This window comes from Indicator indicator, unplaced genomic scaffold, assembly GCF_027791375.1.
Source record: "Indicator indicator isolate 239-I01 unplaced genomic scaffold, UM_Iind_1.1 iindUn_scaffold_211, whole genome shotgun sequence".
NCBI classification, from domain to species: Eukaryota; Metazoa; Chordata; class Aves; order Piciformes; family Indicatoridae; genus Indicator; species Indicator indicator.
The window spans coordinates 38955-53804 of NW_026539287.1; the positions used below are offsets into that span (position 1 = coordinate 38955).

Below are 14850 nucleotides of genomic sequence, written 5' to 3' on the forward strand. Positions count from 1 at the left end.
ACCGCAGGGGACTACGGCGGGACCCGGTGAGACGGCGCACGCCGCGGGGGGCGAAGCGGGGAACCAGGGAAGCCGGGGCCCAGCAAGGGGGGAGGGGGCGAGGCGGTAAGCCGGGCGGGAGGGGGGGGTTCACGCAGAGGGGGGGGCGGGGGCGGGGGGGGGGGGGGGGGGGGAGGGGAACGGCGCGGGCAGGCCGTAACGGGGAGAGGCAGTCCGCGGAGCAAGTTAGCCCGGGGCCGCGCGCCGAAAGCCGCGCGGCGGGAGGGGTGGGGGGGGGCAACCTGAGCCAGAGCCGCGGGGCCGACGAGACCGACAAGCCGAGGAAGCGGGGGTCGGCGGGACAAAACCACCATCACCCACCCCGCAGCGGACCGGCCCACGGGAGGGGGGGCTCGGGGCTGCAGCGCCGGGGCGGTCGGTGGGGAACGCCAGGCCGGTGGGGGGGGGGTGCCGCCAAGGCGGGGGGGCCATCCAACCTACCGACGCCCCCACCCCCTAACGCGGGGGCGATTGCACGTGCAAGGCCGGCGGGGGAGCGGAGGAGGGGGGAGGGGGGGAGGGGGCGGACCGGGGGGCCAAGCCGCGGGTGGGGGCGGGGCCCCAGGCAGCGGCTCGAACGGCGCGGGCCCCACGCCGCGCCCGCCCTCGCCGCCCCCGCCAGCCGGGGCGCCACCGGATCGCCCCCGCCCGGGAGAGGGTTGGGGGGGGCGACCGGGCTTGAGTGGGGAGGGGGGCTGCCTGGTGGCGTGGGAACTCGCGCACGACAGCGGGGAGGGGGGGGGTACGCTACTACGGCTGGGCGGCGTGCGCGGGGGGGGGCCGCGAGCGGGCGGGCAAGGTGGTGGGGCCGCCGTGCCCCGCCCGGGCGGAGGCATTACGCCATCCCCCCCCCCGCCGCGAGGGCGGCACCGGAGTGGGTCAGCGCGGGGGAGGGGGGCGACGCCCAGCGTGGACCCGGACAGGGCCAGGCGGCCACGGGGCACGGAGGGCCAGGGGGCGGGGCCGCCGAGCGGCCGTGCCCCGCGGGCGGAGGGAGGCAGGGGGGACCGGCGGGGATGCTACGGGGTGTGGGGGGGGGCGGCCGCAACCACCGTGCCGTCAATCCCCGACGGGCCGCCCCGCAGCCACGGGGGCGCCGGCGAGTGGGGTGGGGAGGGGGGCCCGGCTCGCCGCCGCCGAGCGGCGAGGCCCCACCACCGCTACCAGAGCCGCGCGCAGCACGGCGACCCAGGGGGAGGCGAGCGGAGCGACGGCAGCAGGGGTCGAGGGAGGGGTGGCTGGTGCGGGGGGACGGTTTGGGGCGGGGAGGGGGGGGACGGGGGCCCCACGGCTTGCGGGAATGGCGGTGGCCCTCGGCCGCCGCGACGGGACCCCCGGGGGCGCGCCCACAGACCGCGCCGCAGGGGGGCGCGGGGCCGCGGCCAGAGGCGGGGCCGGCGGGGCGGGGGGGGGCCGCCGGGGGGGGAGCGGCCGGCCGGCCGGAGAGAAGTGGCGCCGCGGGAGCTAGACGGCCCCGGGGCGCTAGCGTCGACGAGGGGGCCGGCGGGGCGCAGGGGGACAGGGGGGCCCGCCACGCACCAACGGACTACGCGGGGAGGCATGCAGACGGCGCAGGCGAGCCACGTGGCGTGCGGGGCGGCGAGCAGACAGGGTCGGCTTGCGCCCGCGCCGAGGCCCGGGGCGCGAAACGACCGTGAGAAGGGGAGGCAGAGGACGCGACCCAGTGGCGGGCCGGCGCGGCGAGCCTCACAGCCGGGTCGGCGGGGAGGGCCCGGCCCCAGCACCACGCCCAGCGCCGCCGCCGGGACCGACGCGGGGGGGGAGGGAGTCGGACGGGCGCCGGCCCCCCGCGCCCGCCGTCCGGTCCGGGGAGGTACCCAGAGGCCCGAAGCGGGGGCAGGATGCACGGCTCGGCGGGGGCGGGGGGGCGCCTCGACCTCCGGGGACGGAGTCCCCTAGAGAACCGCGACGGAGGTGGCTCGACCCCCCGGCGACGGGACCGCCCCCGCCGGGCGCCCCCCGGGGCCCCCGCGGAGCCCGACGGGGGCGGGACCGGTAGCGCGGGGGGGCGAGCGACCCAGCACTGGGGGGCGCCGGACAGGTAAGGCCCCACCCCGCGCGCCGGCTGGGGAAAACATCTGGTGACGGCCGCGCGGCCAGCCCACGGGGCCGCGACGGCCCCGCCCCGAGGCGGGCTCCGCCGGCGGGACGAACCGCGGAGGGACCCCAGGAGGCCGGGCAGCCTACATGCCAGGCCCCAGGACAGCCCCCGCCCGGGCGAGGTGCCGGTAGGGCGCGGCGCCCAAAGCTGGCGGGGGAGGGCAGGGGAGACGGGGGGAGAGCGGAGCGGGCATGGCCGGACAAGTCCGCGGGGGGAGCCCACGACGGCCCGCGGGCGAAGGGAAGAGGCCGGCCCGCGAACGCAGTACGGTCGCCCCCGCGCGACGAGAGTTGGAGGGCGGAGACGAGCACGCGGGGGGGGAGGAACGTGGCAACGGGGGAGGCGGAGCCCCGCGAAGCGCGCAACACCGCGGCGCGGAGTCCGCCAAGCCCGGCCGGAGGCGGGCGACGTGCCGGACCCAACGAAGCGGGGCTCAGGGACGGGGGAGGACCGGGGAAGAGGACGCCGCCGCGGCCGACGGGTCGGGGGGGATGGAAGCGCCACCCCCCGGGGCGCGCAAGCGAAGGGCAGCCCCGCCGGGGGGGGGCTGGCCCAATAGCGCCGGCGGGCGCGACCAGCGCGAGCCCGCGGGGCCGCGACAGGGGGTGGAGGTAGAAGCGGGGGCGGGATCGGTTGGGGGGGCGCGGGCAGGGGGCGCCCGCGGGAGGAGCGCGGGGCACCCGAGGCGGTGCCGCCCGGGGCGTCGAGGGCGGGCGAGGCCAGCCCACGGCCGCGGTACGGCGGGGCAGCGGAAGGGGAGGGCGAGGGAGCCGTCGGGCGGGGGGCGCAGGGCACCAACGCGGAGGGCGGGGGCGAGGGCGGGCACCGGCCCGGGCCGGGGAGCAGCCTTACCGGACGCACACGCGGGAGCGAACCGCCGTAAGCCAAGGGCGAGCCCACCAACAGGCGCGGGAGCGCCCCACCCCCGACCGGTCCGCACGATGGGGAAACAGTCGGCCAAGAAGCCAGCAGGCAGCCCCCGGGCGGGGCCCCGCGGGCGGCCCGCCCACGCGGGCCCGCGCCCGCGCCGGCGCGGGCGAGGGCGAACGGGCCCCAGGGGGGCAGATGGGAGAAGCCGGGAACGACCCCCGGTGAAGCACGGGGACCCCGTGGGCGGCCAGGGGGGCGAGCGACCGGGGGGCCCGCCCGGGCGCGCAGGCCGCAGCCACCGCCCGCGCGGGGGGCGCCGGGAGCGCGCGGCGCACGGGGAGTAAGCGCCGCGGGAGAAGAGCCCCCAACCCCCCCCGCCACCCGGGACCAGCCGGTGGCGCAGGGTCGCCGCACAGGCGGGCCCGACGGCGCGCGCGGCGCGGCGCCCGGGGCGTGAGGGGGCGCCCCGCGAGCCTGGCGCGGCCCGAAGCGGCGCGGGTGCGCTGTGCAAGGACCTGCGCGCAGGTGGGGCAATCGGGCAGGCCAAGGACCAGGGTAGGGCCGAAGGCGGCGGGCGCGAGGCTGGGGCGAGCGCCGCCGCCGCCGCGCCATGCGCGACGCAAGACCCGGTAGGGGGGGCGCGACGAAAGAGGCGGGGGGGGGGTAGGCGAGGCGACGGGGGGGGAGCCCGGAAACAAGGACGGCACGGGCGGGGGGGCGGGGGGCGGAGGGGCGACACCGCCCGCGATGCGTCGCAGCGGGAGAGATCAAATCCTCCGCGAGGCGACGCAGGGGGCGCGGGGGCCCCACCCGCGCCGAAGCCCGACGGGCGGGCCGGGGGGTGCACGCCCGACGACCGGGGCCAAGGGGGCAGCAGCGAGAGTACGGGGACGGGACGGGCAGTGGACATGCAAGCGGGCCAGCAGCGGGGAGACGGGGCCGCCCCAATCGGAGACGGCCTGCGCAGCCCGGGGAGACGCGGGAGCGCGGGGAGCGGCACCGCGAAACGCAAGAAGACCGGAGCACTGCACCTGGGCAGGAAGGGGTACCGCCAACCCGGGGCAAAGAGGGGAAGCCGTAGCCGCGAGCGCACGCAGGGGGGAGGGACACGACCGCACCGGGGATCCCGCGGAGCGGCGGGGGGAAGGCAGGACGGGCGTACAACGGCATGGGAGAGCGCGGGGCGGGTGGGCACGGGACCTGCAGTGGTGCCCGGCAACGCTCGCTGGAGTCGCGGGCCTGGTGGCAGGGGGGGTGAAGGTATACGCGGAGCCGGGTGGCTAGGCGGCAGGCGTGGGAGGTGGCCGCAGGCGGCGGGCACACCGGTGCCGCCGATCCCCGCCCCGGCTGCGCCAGGCCGGAGCGGGGGGCGGCGGCCGCCCGGAGGGGGGAAAATCAGCCCGCCGCGCGCAAAGCACCCAAAAGGGGGGGAGAGGGGGGGGGCAGGGGGGGGGGGCGCTACACGGCGACACCGCGAGAGGGGACAGCCGCCGAGGCGGGGGCGCCGGCGAGCGGCTGGACACCGCAGAGCCGACCCGAGTGGACCGGGAGAAAGGACAAGCCGACGCCACGCAGAGCCCGCGAGGAGCCACCGCGTGGCTGGGAGAAGAGGGTCCGCCGCGGCACGCGGAATGGGCGTGGGGGACACAACCAACAGAACGAGCTGCGGATGACGAATGGGGGAGCGTAGGGCACAGCGGAGGGGCGCTGGGGGACGGGCTCGGCCCATACCTGGGCTACCAATGGGGGGGGGTGGCGGCCACACGGGTTCAACGCGCAGGAGCGAGGCAGAGGGCCACAACAGGACCACAGAGCACGAAGAGCACGACGGGGGAGGGACCGGGGCGCGCGCGACAGCCGACCCGAGCAGCCCGGCCTCAGACGGCGGGGGGGGAGACTGGCCGCCAGGGGTAGACGCTCCCGTCATCGAAGCGAGAGGGGAGCGAAGGACCGACGGGCCCCCAGCATAGCCCGCGCGCAGGCGGGGCGGGAGGAGACGGCCGTGCATGGCGGGAACGGGAGGGAGAGACTTGGGAGGAAGCGGCACGGGCCCAGAGCCGCAGCCGACTGGGACAGAGGCACGACCGAGCGACAGGGGCCCCACGCCGCGGCCCAAGGACCCACGGAGGCGGAACGGGGGGGGTGCGGCGCACGCGGGAGGCGCTGGGACAGGGGATACGCTCCGCGCGCCAGGTGTAGCATGGGCGCGGAGGGGACCGCGAGCGATATGGGATACAACACATGTACGGCGCCCCAGCACAAGCGGCGGCGAAGGCGGCACCCGCGCACGGCCAAGCAGAGGAGCAGGGCCGGAAGGGCACAGCGCAGGCGGCGCGAGACGCGCCAGGGCGCGCAAGCCACACGGGGCCGATCCACGACACGAGGGGCGATCGCAGAGGGGAACGCCACCCGCCGGCGGGGGCGCGGCAGCCGCCGGGGGACTCGGGGATACGGGCGGCACTCGCGTCGCGAGCAATCACGAGGGCGAGACCGACGGGTGCGGTGGGAAGCGAGGGGCGGGGGAGGTACGCAAGAGGCGTGAGGGCAGCTAGGCGGGAGGGAGGGCCGCCCCGGGCGCAGGGCATGCGACACGTGGGGGCGATGGCCCGCCAGCGCCAAGCCGCGGCGCCGCCACCTGGCACGGCGGCAGGCCCCGACCAGCGGCCGGAGCGGACGGGGGACAGCGGAGGCGGGACCCAGAGGCAAGCCGGGCAGTTCCGCCGGCGGCGCGGGGGCGGGGACGACCGCAGGCACGACGGGATCGGCTGGGAAGGGGGCGCACGCGACACGCGGGACGGCGAGAGACGACAAGCGGCACCAGCAAAAGCGCCGCCGCGCGACACGGCGCGGAAGGAGAGGGTGGGGACAGCGACACGTCTCACCACCGTGGGGGTGGGGCCCGCGGGCGCAGCGCCGCCCCGCACCCCGTCCCCCACGCCGCCCCAGGCTGCCGCCCCCTACGCCCCCACCACCGGCACCGGCCCGCTGAGCGGGGAGGCGAGGCCAGCGGCCACCACAGGGGGAGGCCCGGGCGCGGCACCGGCGCGCAAGCACAAGGCCCGGCCCACCGAAGCGCAGGGCGCGCCCGCCGCCGCGCCCCCGAGGAGCGCCGGGGGGGCGTGGGGTGGTAAGCGCGAGCCACGCGGTCTCCGCGGCGAGGAGGACCGGAGGACTCCTTCCGCGGCACGGCGGGCCCACCCCCGTGGGGCGGAGGTGGGAAGGGAGGGGGAGGGCGACGTGGGGAGGGGAGGGCACCGGGAGGTGAGCCCCGCGCCACGGTGCCTGGCGGGACCGAAGACCGGCCGTGCGCGGCCGGCGTGCTCCCGCGAAGCCCCCGCGACGCGACAACGCACGGAGCGGTACGCCCCGCGGCAGACGTCGCCACGTGCCAGTAGGCTCCTGGGGGCTGGGGTCTGGGGCGCCGGGCGGGGGGGGCCCCCCGAGCAGGGAGCGGGCCGGCGGCCGGCGGGGGCCACCGGCCGTCGGGGGCCGAACGGGGGCGGGAAAGCGGCGCGCCGCCTCCCCGAAGCGGTACGCCCGGGGCCCGGCTGGGCGGAGCCGCCTCACCCACCCTCCGCTGGGGCGCGGAAGAGCGCGCAGAACGGGGCAGGCGCGATGCGTAAGCCAAGGGGGGGCGCCCCCGGCCGCAAGCAAGCCCAACGGGAGAGCGCCCGCCCGGCGCCCGCAGGCCACGCACCCGCACGCGAGGGCCGAACCCGCGGCCGGCCGTCCCAGGCGGAGAAGCCGGGCGCCGCGCTGGCCGACCGACGACACGCGCGGGGCGCCCGCAGCCACGTGGGACCGCAAGGGGTCCGCGGGGACCAGGCGCGAGCGACGACCCCGGGCCGCAGGGGGGAGCGGGGCCCGGCCGGCCCAGGGGTAAGGAGGGGGGGGCGCGGGGGGGGGCGCGGCCGGGGGCCACCGCGAAAAGCGCGGCGGAAGGGGGGCGAGGGGGCGCCGCTGAGGGGGACAGGCGGGGGGGGAGGGGGCGCGCAGGTGCGCGGACCAGCATCCTGGGGGCGGGCCGGGGGCGGGTCGGGGAGCAGCCGCGTGCCAAGCCGAGCGACGAACCCAGCGCGCGGAGCGGGAGCCCGCCCAACGGGCGCGGGAGTTTTGCGAGAAGGCCCCCCACGGGGGGGGGGCAGGTGGCAAAGAAGGCGGGGCGTCAGCCGACACAGGGCACACGGCGCGGGGCGGGGACCCACGCACCCCCGGCCGTCGCCCCCAGGCCGGCCCCGGGGGCGCGGGCAGCGCAACCTCCGCGAGGCCCTCCTGCGCGGCGCGCCGGCCAGCGCCCGCCCGCCCGGCCGACGCCTACGCGGGCCCCAACCCGAAGCGGCGGAGGGGGCGCCGACTGCGCGGGGAGGTACGGGGGGGACGCCGGGAACCAGCGCCCACCGCCAGGAGGGCCAGGAGGGGGCGGGAGAGCACGACGCGAGTAGACCCGCCCCCGCTGGCTAGGGGCACCCGGGGCCGGCAGGCCCGGCGCCCCGCAACGCCCCGGTGGGCGGATGCGGGCGCAGGCGCCACGGATCCCTCCCACGCGCACCCCGTCCCGAAGCCACCCGGTGGCCGGCCACATCGGCGAGGGCGGCCGCGGGAGCCGCGAGGCCCGAAGGCCCGACGAGGGGGGGAGACGGCCCAGGCGCGCACACGGGGCGCCGGGACCGCCCGCGGAGGCGGCGGACGCAGACGGCGCCCCCACACCGAAGCCGACCCGGGAGATCAAGGCCGGGCAGCAGACGGTGACCTAGGCGCGCGGCGCGCCGGAGGGCCGCCCGCCGGAGGCGCGGGGAGCGCCGCGAGCGGCATGGGCGACCGACTGGGGGCGCCGGAGGGCCGGGCGAAGAGTCCCCCAGGCGGGGCGCCCCGGCCGGAGCGGTACTGGAGGTAAGGACACCCGGCTGGCGAGGCCGGACGCGCGGGGGCACCAGCGGAGCCGGCGGTGGGCGGGCAGGGGCGCCGGCCCGAGGCAACGACCCACGCCGGCCCCGCCGGCACCATCGCCCCCGCGGTGGCGGACCCGCCGCCCAGCCACGAGCACGGCCCTAGGGAGCCGCGCAGGCCGCACGAACCCGGGTCCTGGGACCCCGCAGGGGGGAGGGCCAAGCAGGCGCACGCAGTGGCGAGGCCCGGGCACCGGCGTAGAGCGGCCGCGACGCGCGAACGCTTAACCCCGTGCCGCGACGCGCGGCGAACAGACCACGGACGCGCCGCCGCCGCTCTCGCGCCGGGGGGGGCGCGCGCGAGGGGCAGGAGGGGCAGCCCGCACGGAGAACGCCCGGAGCCAGGCACGCCGTCGCACCGGGCCAACTCCCCAGGGCCGGCGGACGCGCGACCCGAACCGGCCCGGGCACCCCACGCAGGGCCGCCCGCGATGCCCGACTAAGGGAGGAGGGGAGGGGACGGAGCGGGGGCGGGGCGGAGGCGGAGCAGGAGAGGGGGGCAGACCCGAGGCCCGCGACCGCGCTCGAGGCTGGAACTGGGGGGGGGCGGACAGGACGGAGGCGCCCCGCAGCGGGGCGGAGGAGGCGCGCGCCCCCCGAACCCCCCCGGGTGCTAGTCGGCCACGCCGACACCGGGGTCAACGGACCCGGCGACGGGGCGCCGGTTAGGCAGCCCGCCGGGCGCAGGGGAGGAGGCAACAAGAGCAGCGGGTGGAACGGCGCGGCGCCCGACCGAGGGCAGGACGCCCCGGACCTGCCCTCCCCGAGCGCAAGGCGGCGCCGGGCAGAGGCGAGTCGGCCAGGGCGCAGGGCCCCCGCCAGCCGTGCCCACGGGTCGTGAGGCGGGTGAGCACCCGAGACCGGCGGGGCAGACAGGGAAGAGCCGCCCGATGCGACGGGAACGCCCGGGCGGCGGTCAGCGCGAGGGCACGCGCGCCCGGCCGCCGACACCGCCCGTCGGGCCGCGGGCGGGGGACGCGAAGAGCGCCACGAGCGGTCGAGACTCGGGCCGTGACACGACACAGGCCAGCCTCCGGAGCACAGGGGCCGGGGGGGGCGCGAGGCCCCTCGGCGAGCTCCCGCGACGCCCAATCGCCAAGGGCTGCGGCCGCCCGTGCCTGGGGCGGCGCCGCCCGCGCAGGGCGGGGGCCCCGGTAGCACCCGCGGGCCGCCCCAGGCGCGCAGCAGCGGCAGGCGACACGCAAGCCGCCCGAGCGGACAGCGGACACCGCCAGGCCAATGGCGCGGCACGGGGACCGCTGCCAGAAGCCCCCCGCGGGCCGGCCACCGGAGACGGACACTCGACACGCGCCGCGCGGCGGCACGGCACGCAAGCCACCGCCGGGCACTATGGCCCAGGCCGACGCGCCCCCCCACACGCGCCTCGGCAGTGGGGGGCCGCCCCGCGGGGAAGCGACGCCCCCGCGCCGGAGGGAGGCCCCCCCGGCCAACGCACGCCCGGCCGACAGGCAGCGGGATACGCCCGAACACGTCGGAGGTGCCAGGGAGGGGGGGAGGAACCCAGAACCCCACGCCTGCGCCCGGAGCCGGGGCAGAAGACGGAGCCCCCGCGCAGGTAGGGGGCAGGGCCGCCGCCGAGAAGACACCCTGCCCACCCCGACGTGGCACGAAGCGGCGCCCCGGACGGCGCGGCCCTACAGGCGTAGGCCGCAGCAAGCGCCCAGCGCGACGGCGCCGCCCGGGAAGGGAGACACGGGGGGTGGGCCAGGGCCCCCCCGAGCCGCAGGACGCCAGATCCGGCGGGCATCGCGGCGCCGGCCCCCGGCCCCCAGCGAGGGCTGGCCAGGGATACCACCCTGGAGGCCCGGCGACCGCGGCGGACGCGTGGCCGCCGGGGGCCGCCCCCGGCGGCAGCTGGCTGGCGCAGCGGCCGGTGGCCGGGACGGGTCGGCGGGGCCGGGCCCCTCGGGGGGGGCGCGGCGCCAGGGGAGTCGGAGGGAGGGCCGAGCGCAGCAAGCCGGAGCGCAGGGCGGGGCCAGCCCGGGGGGGGCCCCGGCCCGCGTACCGTCGCCGCGGCGGACGGACCCGGGAAGCGGACGGCGGGACTGCCGTCGCAACGGGGGGCGTCAGCGCCGGAGGACGGGCGGAAGCGTGGCGGGCCGCGCGCCCCGCCCGCAGGGGGAGAAGGCACAGGCCCCCGACAGGCAGTCCCAGGGAGCGGGGGGCACCCCCCCGGCGGGCCCAACCCGGCGGCACCACGCGCCGCTGCCCCGCGAAACCGGGGCGCCCGGGGCCGGCACGCCCCCAGCGCGCGGAGCCCCCGGGCCCGACCCGGGCCCGACACGGCGCGCGGCAACCGGCCGCCCAGCCAGCACCCCAGACGCAGCCCGCGCGCAGGCGACAGCCGCGGCCGCACAACGTGAGAGCCTCGACGCAGCGCTCGAGCGCGGAGGGGCGCAGCCGGGCCGAGGGGAGGGGCCGGACGGGGCTGGACACCCCAGGGAGAACACGTGCCTGAGACCTCCCACGGGGGGGGGAGTACCGCGGGGCCCGGGGCGACGGCCCGCGGGCGCCGGAGGCCCCGAGCCGGGCGCCCCCCGTAGCCCGCGCCGGGGGGGCACGGCACGGCGCCGGGGGGGGGCGCAAACCCGGAGCGTGCGGCAGCAGACACGGCGGGGGGCGGAGTGGGGAACAGAAGCGCGGTACGGGGGCCCTCCGACAGCCCCGCCGGCTAGACCCCAGGCAGCCGGCGAGGCGGCCGGGGACGCCGCCGGGGAGCGGGGGTTGGGAGCGTGGGCCCCAAGCGGCAGGCAGCCACGACGCCCCCGGCCTAGCAGCACCAAGCACGCCGAGCGAACCAGCCCAAGGGCGCTCGCGCCTCAGCCCCTCGTACGAGTCGCCCGCCCCCCGACCGCCGGCCCTGGTGACCGCCCACGCCCGCCCCCGGCGAGGTGGGCGCCACGGGCACGGAAAGGGGGGACCACAACGGAGGCCAGACGGGTTGGGAGGGAAGCAACGCGGGCACACGGTGGGCTCCGGCGGCTGTGCCCCACCGCACGGGGGACGGAGGCGAGCGGCGGCGCGCCGCACGCCCGGGGGTGGGGCGCTGGGCGCCGGCAGCCAGCACAACCTCCCAAAACCCCGACCACGGCGGGGCGGCCGCGGGCTGTGGAGGCAGGCAGAGGGACCAGGCGCGCACCACCAGGGGACCGGCCCCAACGCCCGCGCGCCCGGGATACGAAGGGGCGGGTGGGGGGGAAGCGGGCGCAACACCGAGCCGGGGGGGTACCCGTCCCGAGCAGGCGCAAGGAGGCGGGGGCAGGGGGCCGCGGGCGCCACGTTGAGCACGGCACCCGACCCCCGGACCCACCCGGGACTCGCCCTAGCGCGGCGCGCCCAAGCCGGAAGGGTGGCGGGGGCGAGACCGAAGGCGAAATCGCACGGAAGGTTCGCGGAGGGGGTGGGCAGGGGGCGGCCCCCGCCGCCGCAAACCGAAGGGGGACGGCGAGGGGGACCCGCAGCGCCGCCCCGGCGGGGGGGTCGAATGGAAGGGAGGGCTCAGTGTCGCAGCAGGAGCCAGCCGCATCGGCGGCAGAGGGGTACGAGACGACCCGGGGCTAGGGTGGGCACCCGGCCGCCCCACCCCGGACGGTCGCGCAAACTGGGGGCGGGGGGGGGGCAGCGACAGCCCCAGCCGGACTGCGGGCCATAAGCACCCAAACACGCGGTGGGGCAGGGCCCCCGCAAACCGCACTGCTCGCCGCCTGAGACGGGGCAGGCGCGAGGACGGCGCACCGCGGGGAGCGGAACCATCGGCCCGGAGGAGGCGAGGGAAAGGGCACTAGGGGCAGCGCGGGGGGTGGGAGGGGGGGGAGAGACGCGGCAGCGAACAGGGGAGGGGGCCCAGCCGGGGAGGGGTGCGCGCAGTCGACCGCGGGCAGGACGGAGCCCACGCGCGGGTAGGCGGGGGGGGCACGCGCCGACCGGCCGGCGGGGGGAGGAGCCGCCAGTCCACGAAAGCCCGCCGTTCAAGTTGGGGGGGGTGGGGAGCGCCGGCGCGAGACGCAGGGGCGGGGGCCGGGGAAGGCCCCCGGCCGCCGGACGGCGGGTAGCGCGACGGCCCGGGCCGGGAGGCAAAGCGGAGGGGAGGGGGGGGCAGCCGAGCGCGGCGGGGCGGGCACGGAGGGCCGCCGGCCGCCCCGCGAGCCCCGGGCCCAGGCGTGCCCGCACGCCCCCCCACCGCAGCGGACCGCCGCAGAGGAGCCCCGGGGACGCCCGGAACGCACGCGCGGGACCGCGGGCGCGCCACGGCCTCCGGCCCGCTTACGCATCCCGCACGCGGGGGACACAACGCGCCGGCACAGCGCGCCCCCCCCCGGAGGCTCGGCGCCCGGACAGGCCGCGCGCGCTGTGAGAAACGCCGTACGAAGGGATAAGGGGGAGGTAGAGGGGCCCGGGGGAGAAAACGCAACGTGCGGCGGGGGAGCGGGGGCGGGGGCCCGACACAAACCACAGGCCGGCCAAGGCACGGAAGTGACAGCGGCGGAACAGGGCCCAGGCTCCGCACGCGACCAGCCGGCGCGCGCAAGGTAAAAGGCGGGCCCGAACAGGCTAGGGGCAGCCCGCTCGCGCACGACGGGCGCCCCACGTCACCCAGCCACGTGCGCCGGGCCGCCGAGCGAACCCCGGCGGGAGCGGCATGGGGGGGGGGACACCGACCTGACGGAAGCGGGCAGGCCGCGCCAGGGCGACGCCGGGTGGGCTCTGACGGGCGGGGGGAGGGGAGAGCAGAAGCCGACGCACGCGGGCCGCCTGCGACGGGCGAGGCCTGCCTCGCGGCGCGCGGCGGGGGCGAAGGCGGACAGCGCGCCAGCCAAGGCGCCCGGGGCGGCCCGGCCCCAGCGGGGGGAACGCCCGCGGGGGGAAGCGGGGAGACCTGACGACACGCCCCCCCCGACCTAGGCCCGGGTCGCGCCCCCGGTAGCCCCGCCGCGCGCCGCGCGGCCCCTCCCCGCGCAAGGGGGGGAGCCGCGCGCGGCGGAGGCGACCCACCGAAGCCGGGACGGAAACGCGCGGGAGGGGCCGCGAGCGATCGGGCGGACGGGCCCTCGGCCGGCGCGGGCCGGGGACCGGGGAGCCGCGGCGGCGAGGACGGGCAGGGGTGGGGGCGGAGCGCCCGCGGCGGAAGTGCCGGGGCGAGCCGCCCGCCCCGACGCGCGGAGGCCCGGCGGAGGTGGGCCGGGGGGGCGAGGCGGCCCCGGACCCGGCAGGCGGCATGGGGAGAGTGGGGTGGAGGGGGAAGGCCACGACGGAGGGGGGCCGGAAGGGGGCGCCAGAGGGGGGCCGGGGGCGACGGCGGGTCAGGGCCGCCACCGACGCGGGGGGAGGGACGGAGTGGAGGCCCGGGACAGGGGGAGCAGCGTCCAAGATGCCCGGGCGGCGGGCTAGAGGGGGCGGGGCGGCCCGGCTCAGGAAAGAGGGGGGGGGGCGGAGGCGCACGGAGCGCAAGACGCGCTCCCGCAGACGCGCCCTGGGTTACCTGGGCCGACCGCGGGCCCGTGGGCAGGGGCCGGTGGGCGACCCGCTAGGGGGGCACCGGGCCGAAGGGGCCGGCGACGCGAGCGGACGCCCGGAACAGGGGCACAACGAGGCCCGACAGCCCGGCTGCGAGGGCCGAGCGTGGGGGAGCACGAGACGGACGAGTTCGGCGAAGGCGGCGCGGGGGGGGGGCGGACGCAACGACCGCCCGGGACGATAGCCAAGCCCGCGCCCGGCCACCAAACGAGAGTTGAGCGGGAGCGCGCCAGAACCCGCGGAAGCGCCACCGGCGGCTCCCCAAGCGAGGAAACCCGGGCCGCGCGGCAGGACGAGCGCCCGCGGGGCTCCCGACTACGGCAGTACCACAGCGGCCAGCCTTCCGTGTGCCCCGCCGCACCCGGCCCCCGGCGGCGCCCGCGGCGCTGCGCCGGCCGCGCCCCACACGCCGGACGTGGCGGCGCCGGGCAGCAGGGCAATGCAGAACCGCCGGGACCGCGAAGCCACCGAGCCTGGCCCGCGACCCAGAGGGGCCACGGATGGCGGGGCGGAAGCGCAGGGCCACCGTAGGGGCCAGCGCCGAGTAGGGGGGGGGGTCAGAGCGCACTGTCGCAGACAGGGGAGCAGAGTCGACGGAGGGCGGGGCAGCGGTGCCGGGGGCCGAGGGGGGAGGGAGCCAGCGCGAGATGCGGAGCGGGGGCGGCGGGGGGCGCCAAAATCGCGAGCAGTCCAACGGACACCCGCCAGGGCCGGTCGGGACCCCACGCCCGGGCCCGCGCGCGGCTGCCCGCGCCGGCCCGCGGCCTGCGGCGGAGGGGGAGGGCACCTCGAACCCGCAAGGAAGCCTACGGGGATGCAGGCCGCCAGACACCACACACCCGCCGGGACGGGGTTGGCCCCCGAGGAGAAAGTACAGGACAGCGAAGACACGAGGCAAAGGAGGGGGGGGGGGGGCCCACGCGCGAAACGGGAGCGAGACGAGCGCAGCACGGAGCTGGCCGGCGACCGGGGCACGCGTGCCGGTGCCGGAGCCCCGCACGCCTTGCCACGGCCGAGCGTTGCGGGGAGTCCAGAGCAGAAGCGAACGGCAAACAGCGCGGGCTAGGAAGAGCCGACCGGCACGGCCCCCACGACGGCCGCCCCATGCGAGACGACGCCGCGACCACCGGGGTGGGCGGGCAGCGAGCAGCGGGGGGCGGCCCCGGCGAGTGACCGCGCCGGCGGCGCGGTGGGGACGGTGGGGCAACCGCGCGTCAGTAGGACCTAGACCGGGGTCGGGGGGGCCAAGCGCCCAAGGCCCGACCGGGGAGGGAAGCGGCGAGACGTCCGGAGTGCAATGGAGGGGCCGGGGCGCGAGAGCGAGAGGAGCTGCCAGGG

General features: G+C 80.0%; 3 protein-coding genes across 3 annotated transcripts; 1 reads left to right on the forward strand and 2 right to left on the reverse strand.

The window, feature by feature from the left end:
* Positions 1-874: 874 nt before the first annotated feature.
* Positions 875-4201, reverse strand: LOC128980483 (basic proline-rich protein-like). Its single transcript, XM_054398952.1, has 2 exons — positions 1751-4201; positions 875-1585 (listed from the first exon to the last, which is right to left on the reverse strand). The coding sequence occupies exons 1-2, from the start codon at positions 4199-4201 to the stop codon at positions 875-877; spliced, it is 3162 nt and encodes a 1053-aa protein (XP_054254927.1).
* A 4666-nt stretch (positions 4202-8867) lies between these two features.
* Positions 8868-11559, forward strand: LOC128980484 (collagen alpha-1(I) chain-like). The gene is made up of 2 exons (XM_054398953.1): positions 8868-9048; positions 9155-11559. Exons 1-2 carry the CDS (start codon positions 8868-8870, stop codon positions 11557-11559), a joined length of 2586 nt encoding a protein of 861 aa, XP_054254928.1.
* Positions 11560-12549: 990 nt separating this feature from the next.
* On the reverse strand, positions 12550-14618 carry LOC128980485 (basic proline-rich protein-like). Its single transcript, XM_054398955.1, has 3 exons — positions 14437-14618; positions 13524-14318; positions 12550-13405 (listed from the first exon to the last, which is right to left on the reverse strand). The coding sequence occupies exons 1-3, from the start codon at positions 14616-14618 to the stop codon at positions 12550-12552; spliced, it is 1833 nt and encodes a 610-aa protein (XP_054254930.1).
* Positions 14619-14850: the final 232 nt, after the last annotated feature.

Bases quoted from the DNA above. Each gene is read 5' to 3' on its own strand.
- LOC128980485 (XM_054398955.1), bottom strand. From the start codon at position 14,618: ATGGGGCGGCCGTCGTGGGGGCCGTGCCGGTCGGCTCTTCCTAGCCCG. The intron at 14,319-14,436 runs GCGCGTGGGCCC...GCATCCCCGTAG, and splicing joins GCTCGTCTCGCTCCCGTTTC to GCTTCCTTGCGGGTTCGAGG. The intron at 13,406-13,523 runs GCGGGTCGCCCA...CTCTTTCCTGAG, and splicing joins TTCGGCCCGGTGCCCCCCTA to CCGGGCCGCCCCGCCCCCTC.
- LOC128980484 (XM_054398953.1), top strand. From the start codon at position 8,868: ATGCGACGGGAACGCCCGGGCGGCGGTCAGCGCGAGGGCACGCGCGCC. The intron at 9,049-9,154 runs GCGAGCTCCCGC...GGGCCGCCCCAG, and splicing joins GGGGGGCGCGAGGCCCCTCG to GCGCGCAGCAGCGGCAGGCG.
- LOC128980483 (XM_054398952.1), bottom strand. From the start codon at position 4,201: ATGCCGTTGTACGCCCGTCCTGCCTTCCCCCCGCCGCTCCGCGGGATC. The intron at 1,586-1,750 runs GTGAGGCTCGCC...CTCCCCGCGTAG, and splicing joins CCCTCCCCGCCGACCCGGCT to TCCGTTGGTGCGTGGCGGGC.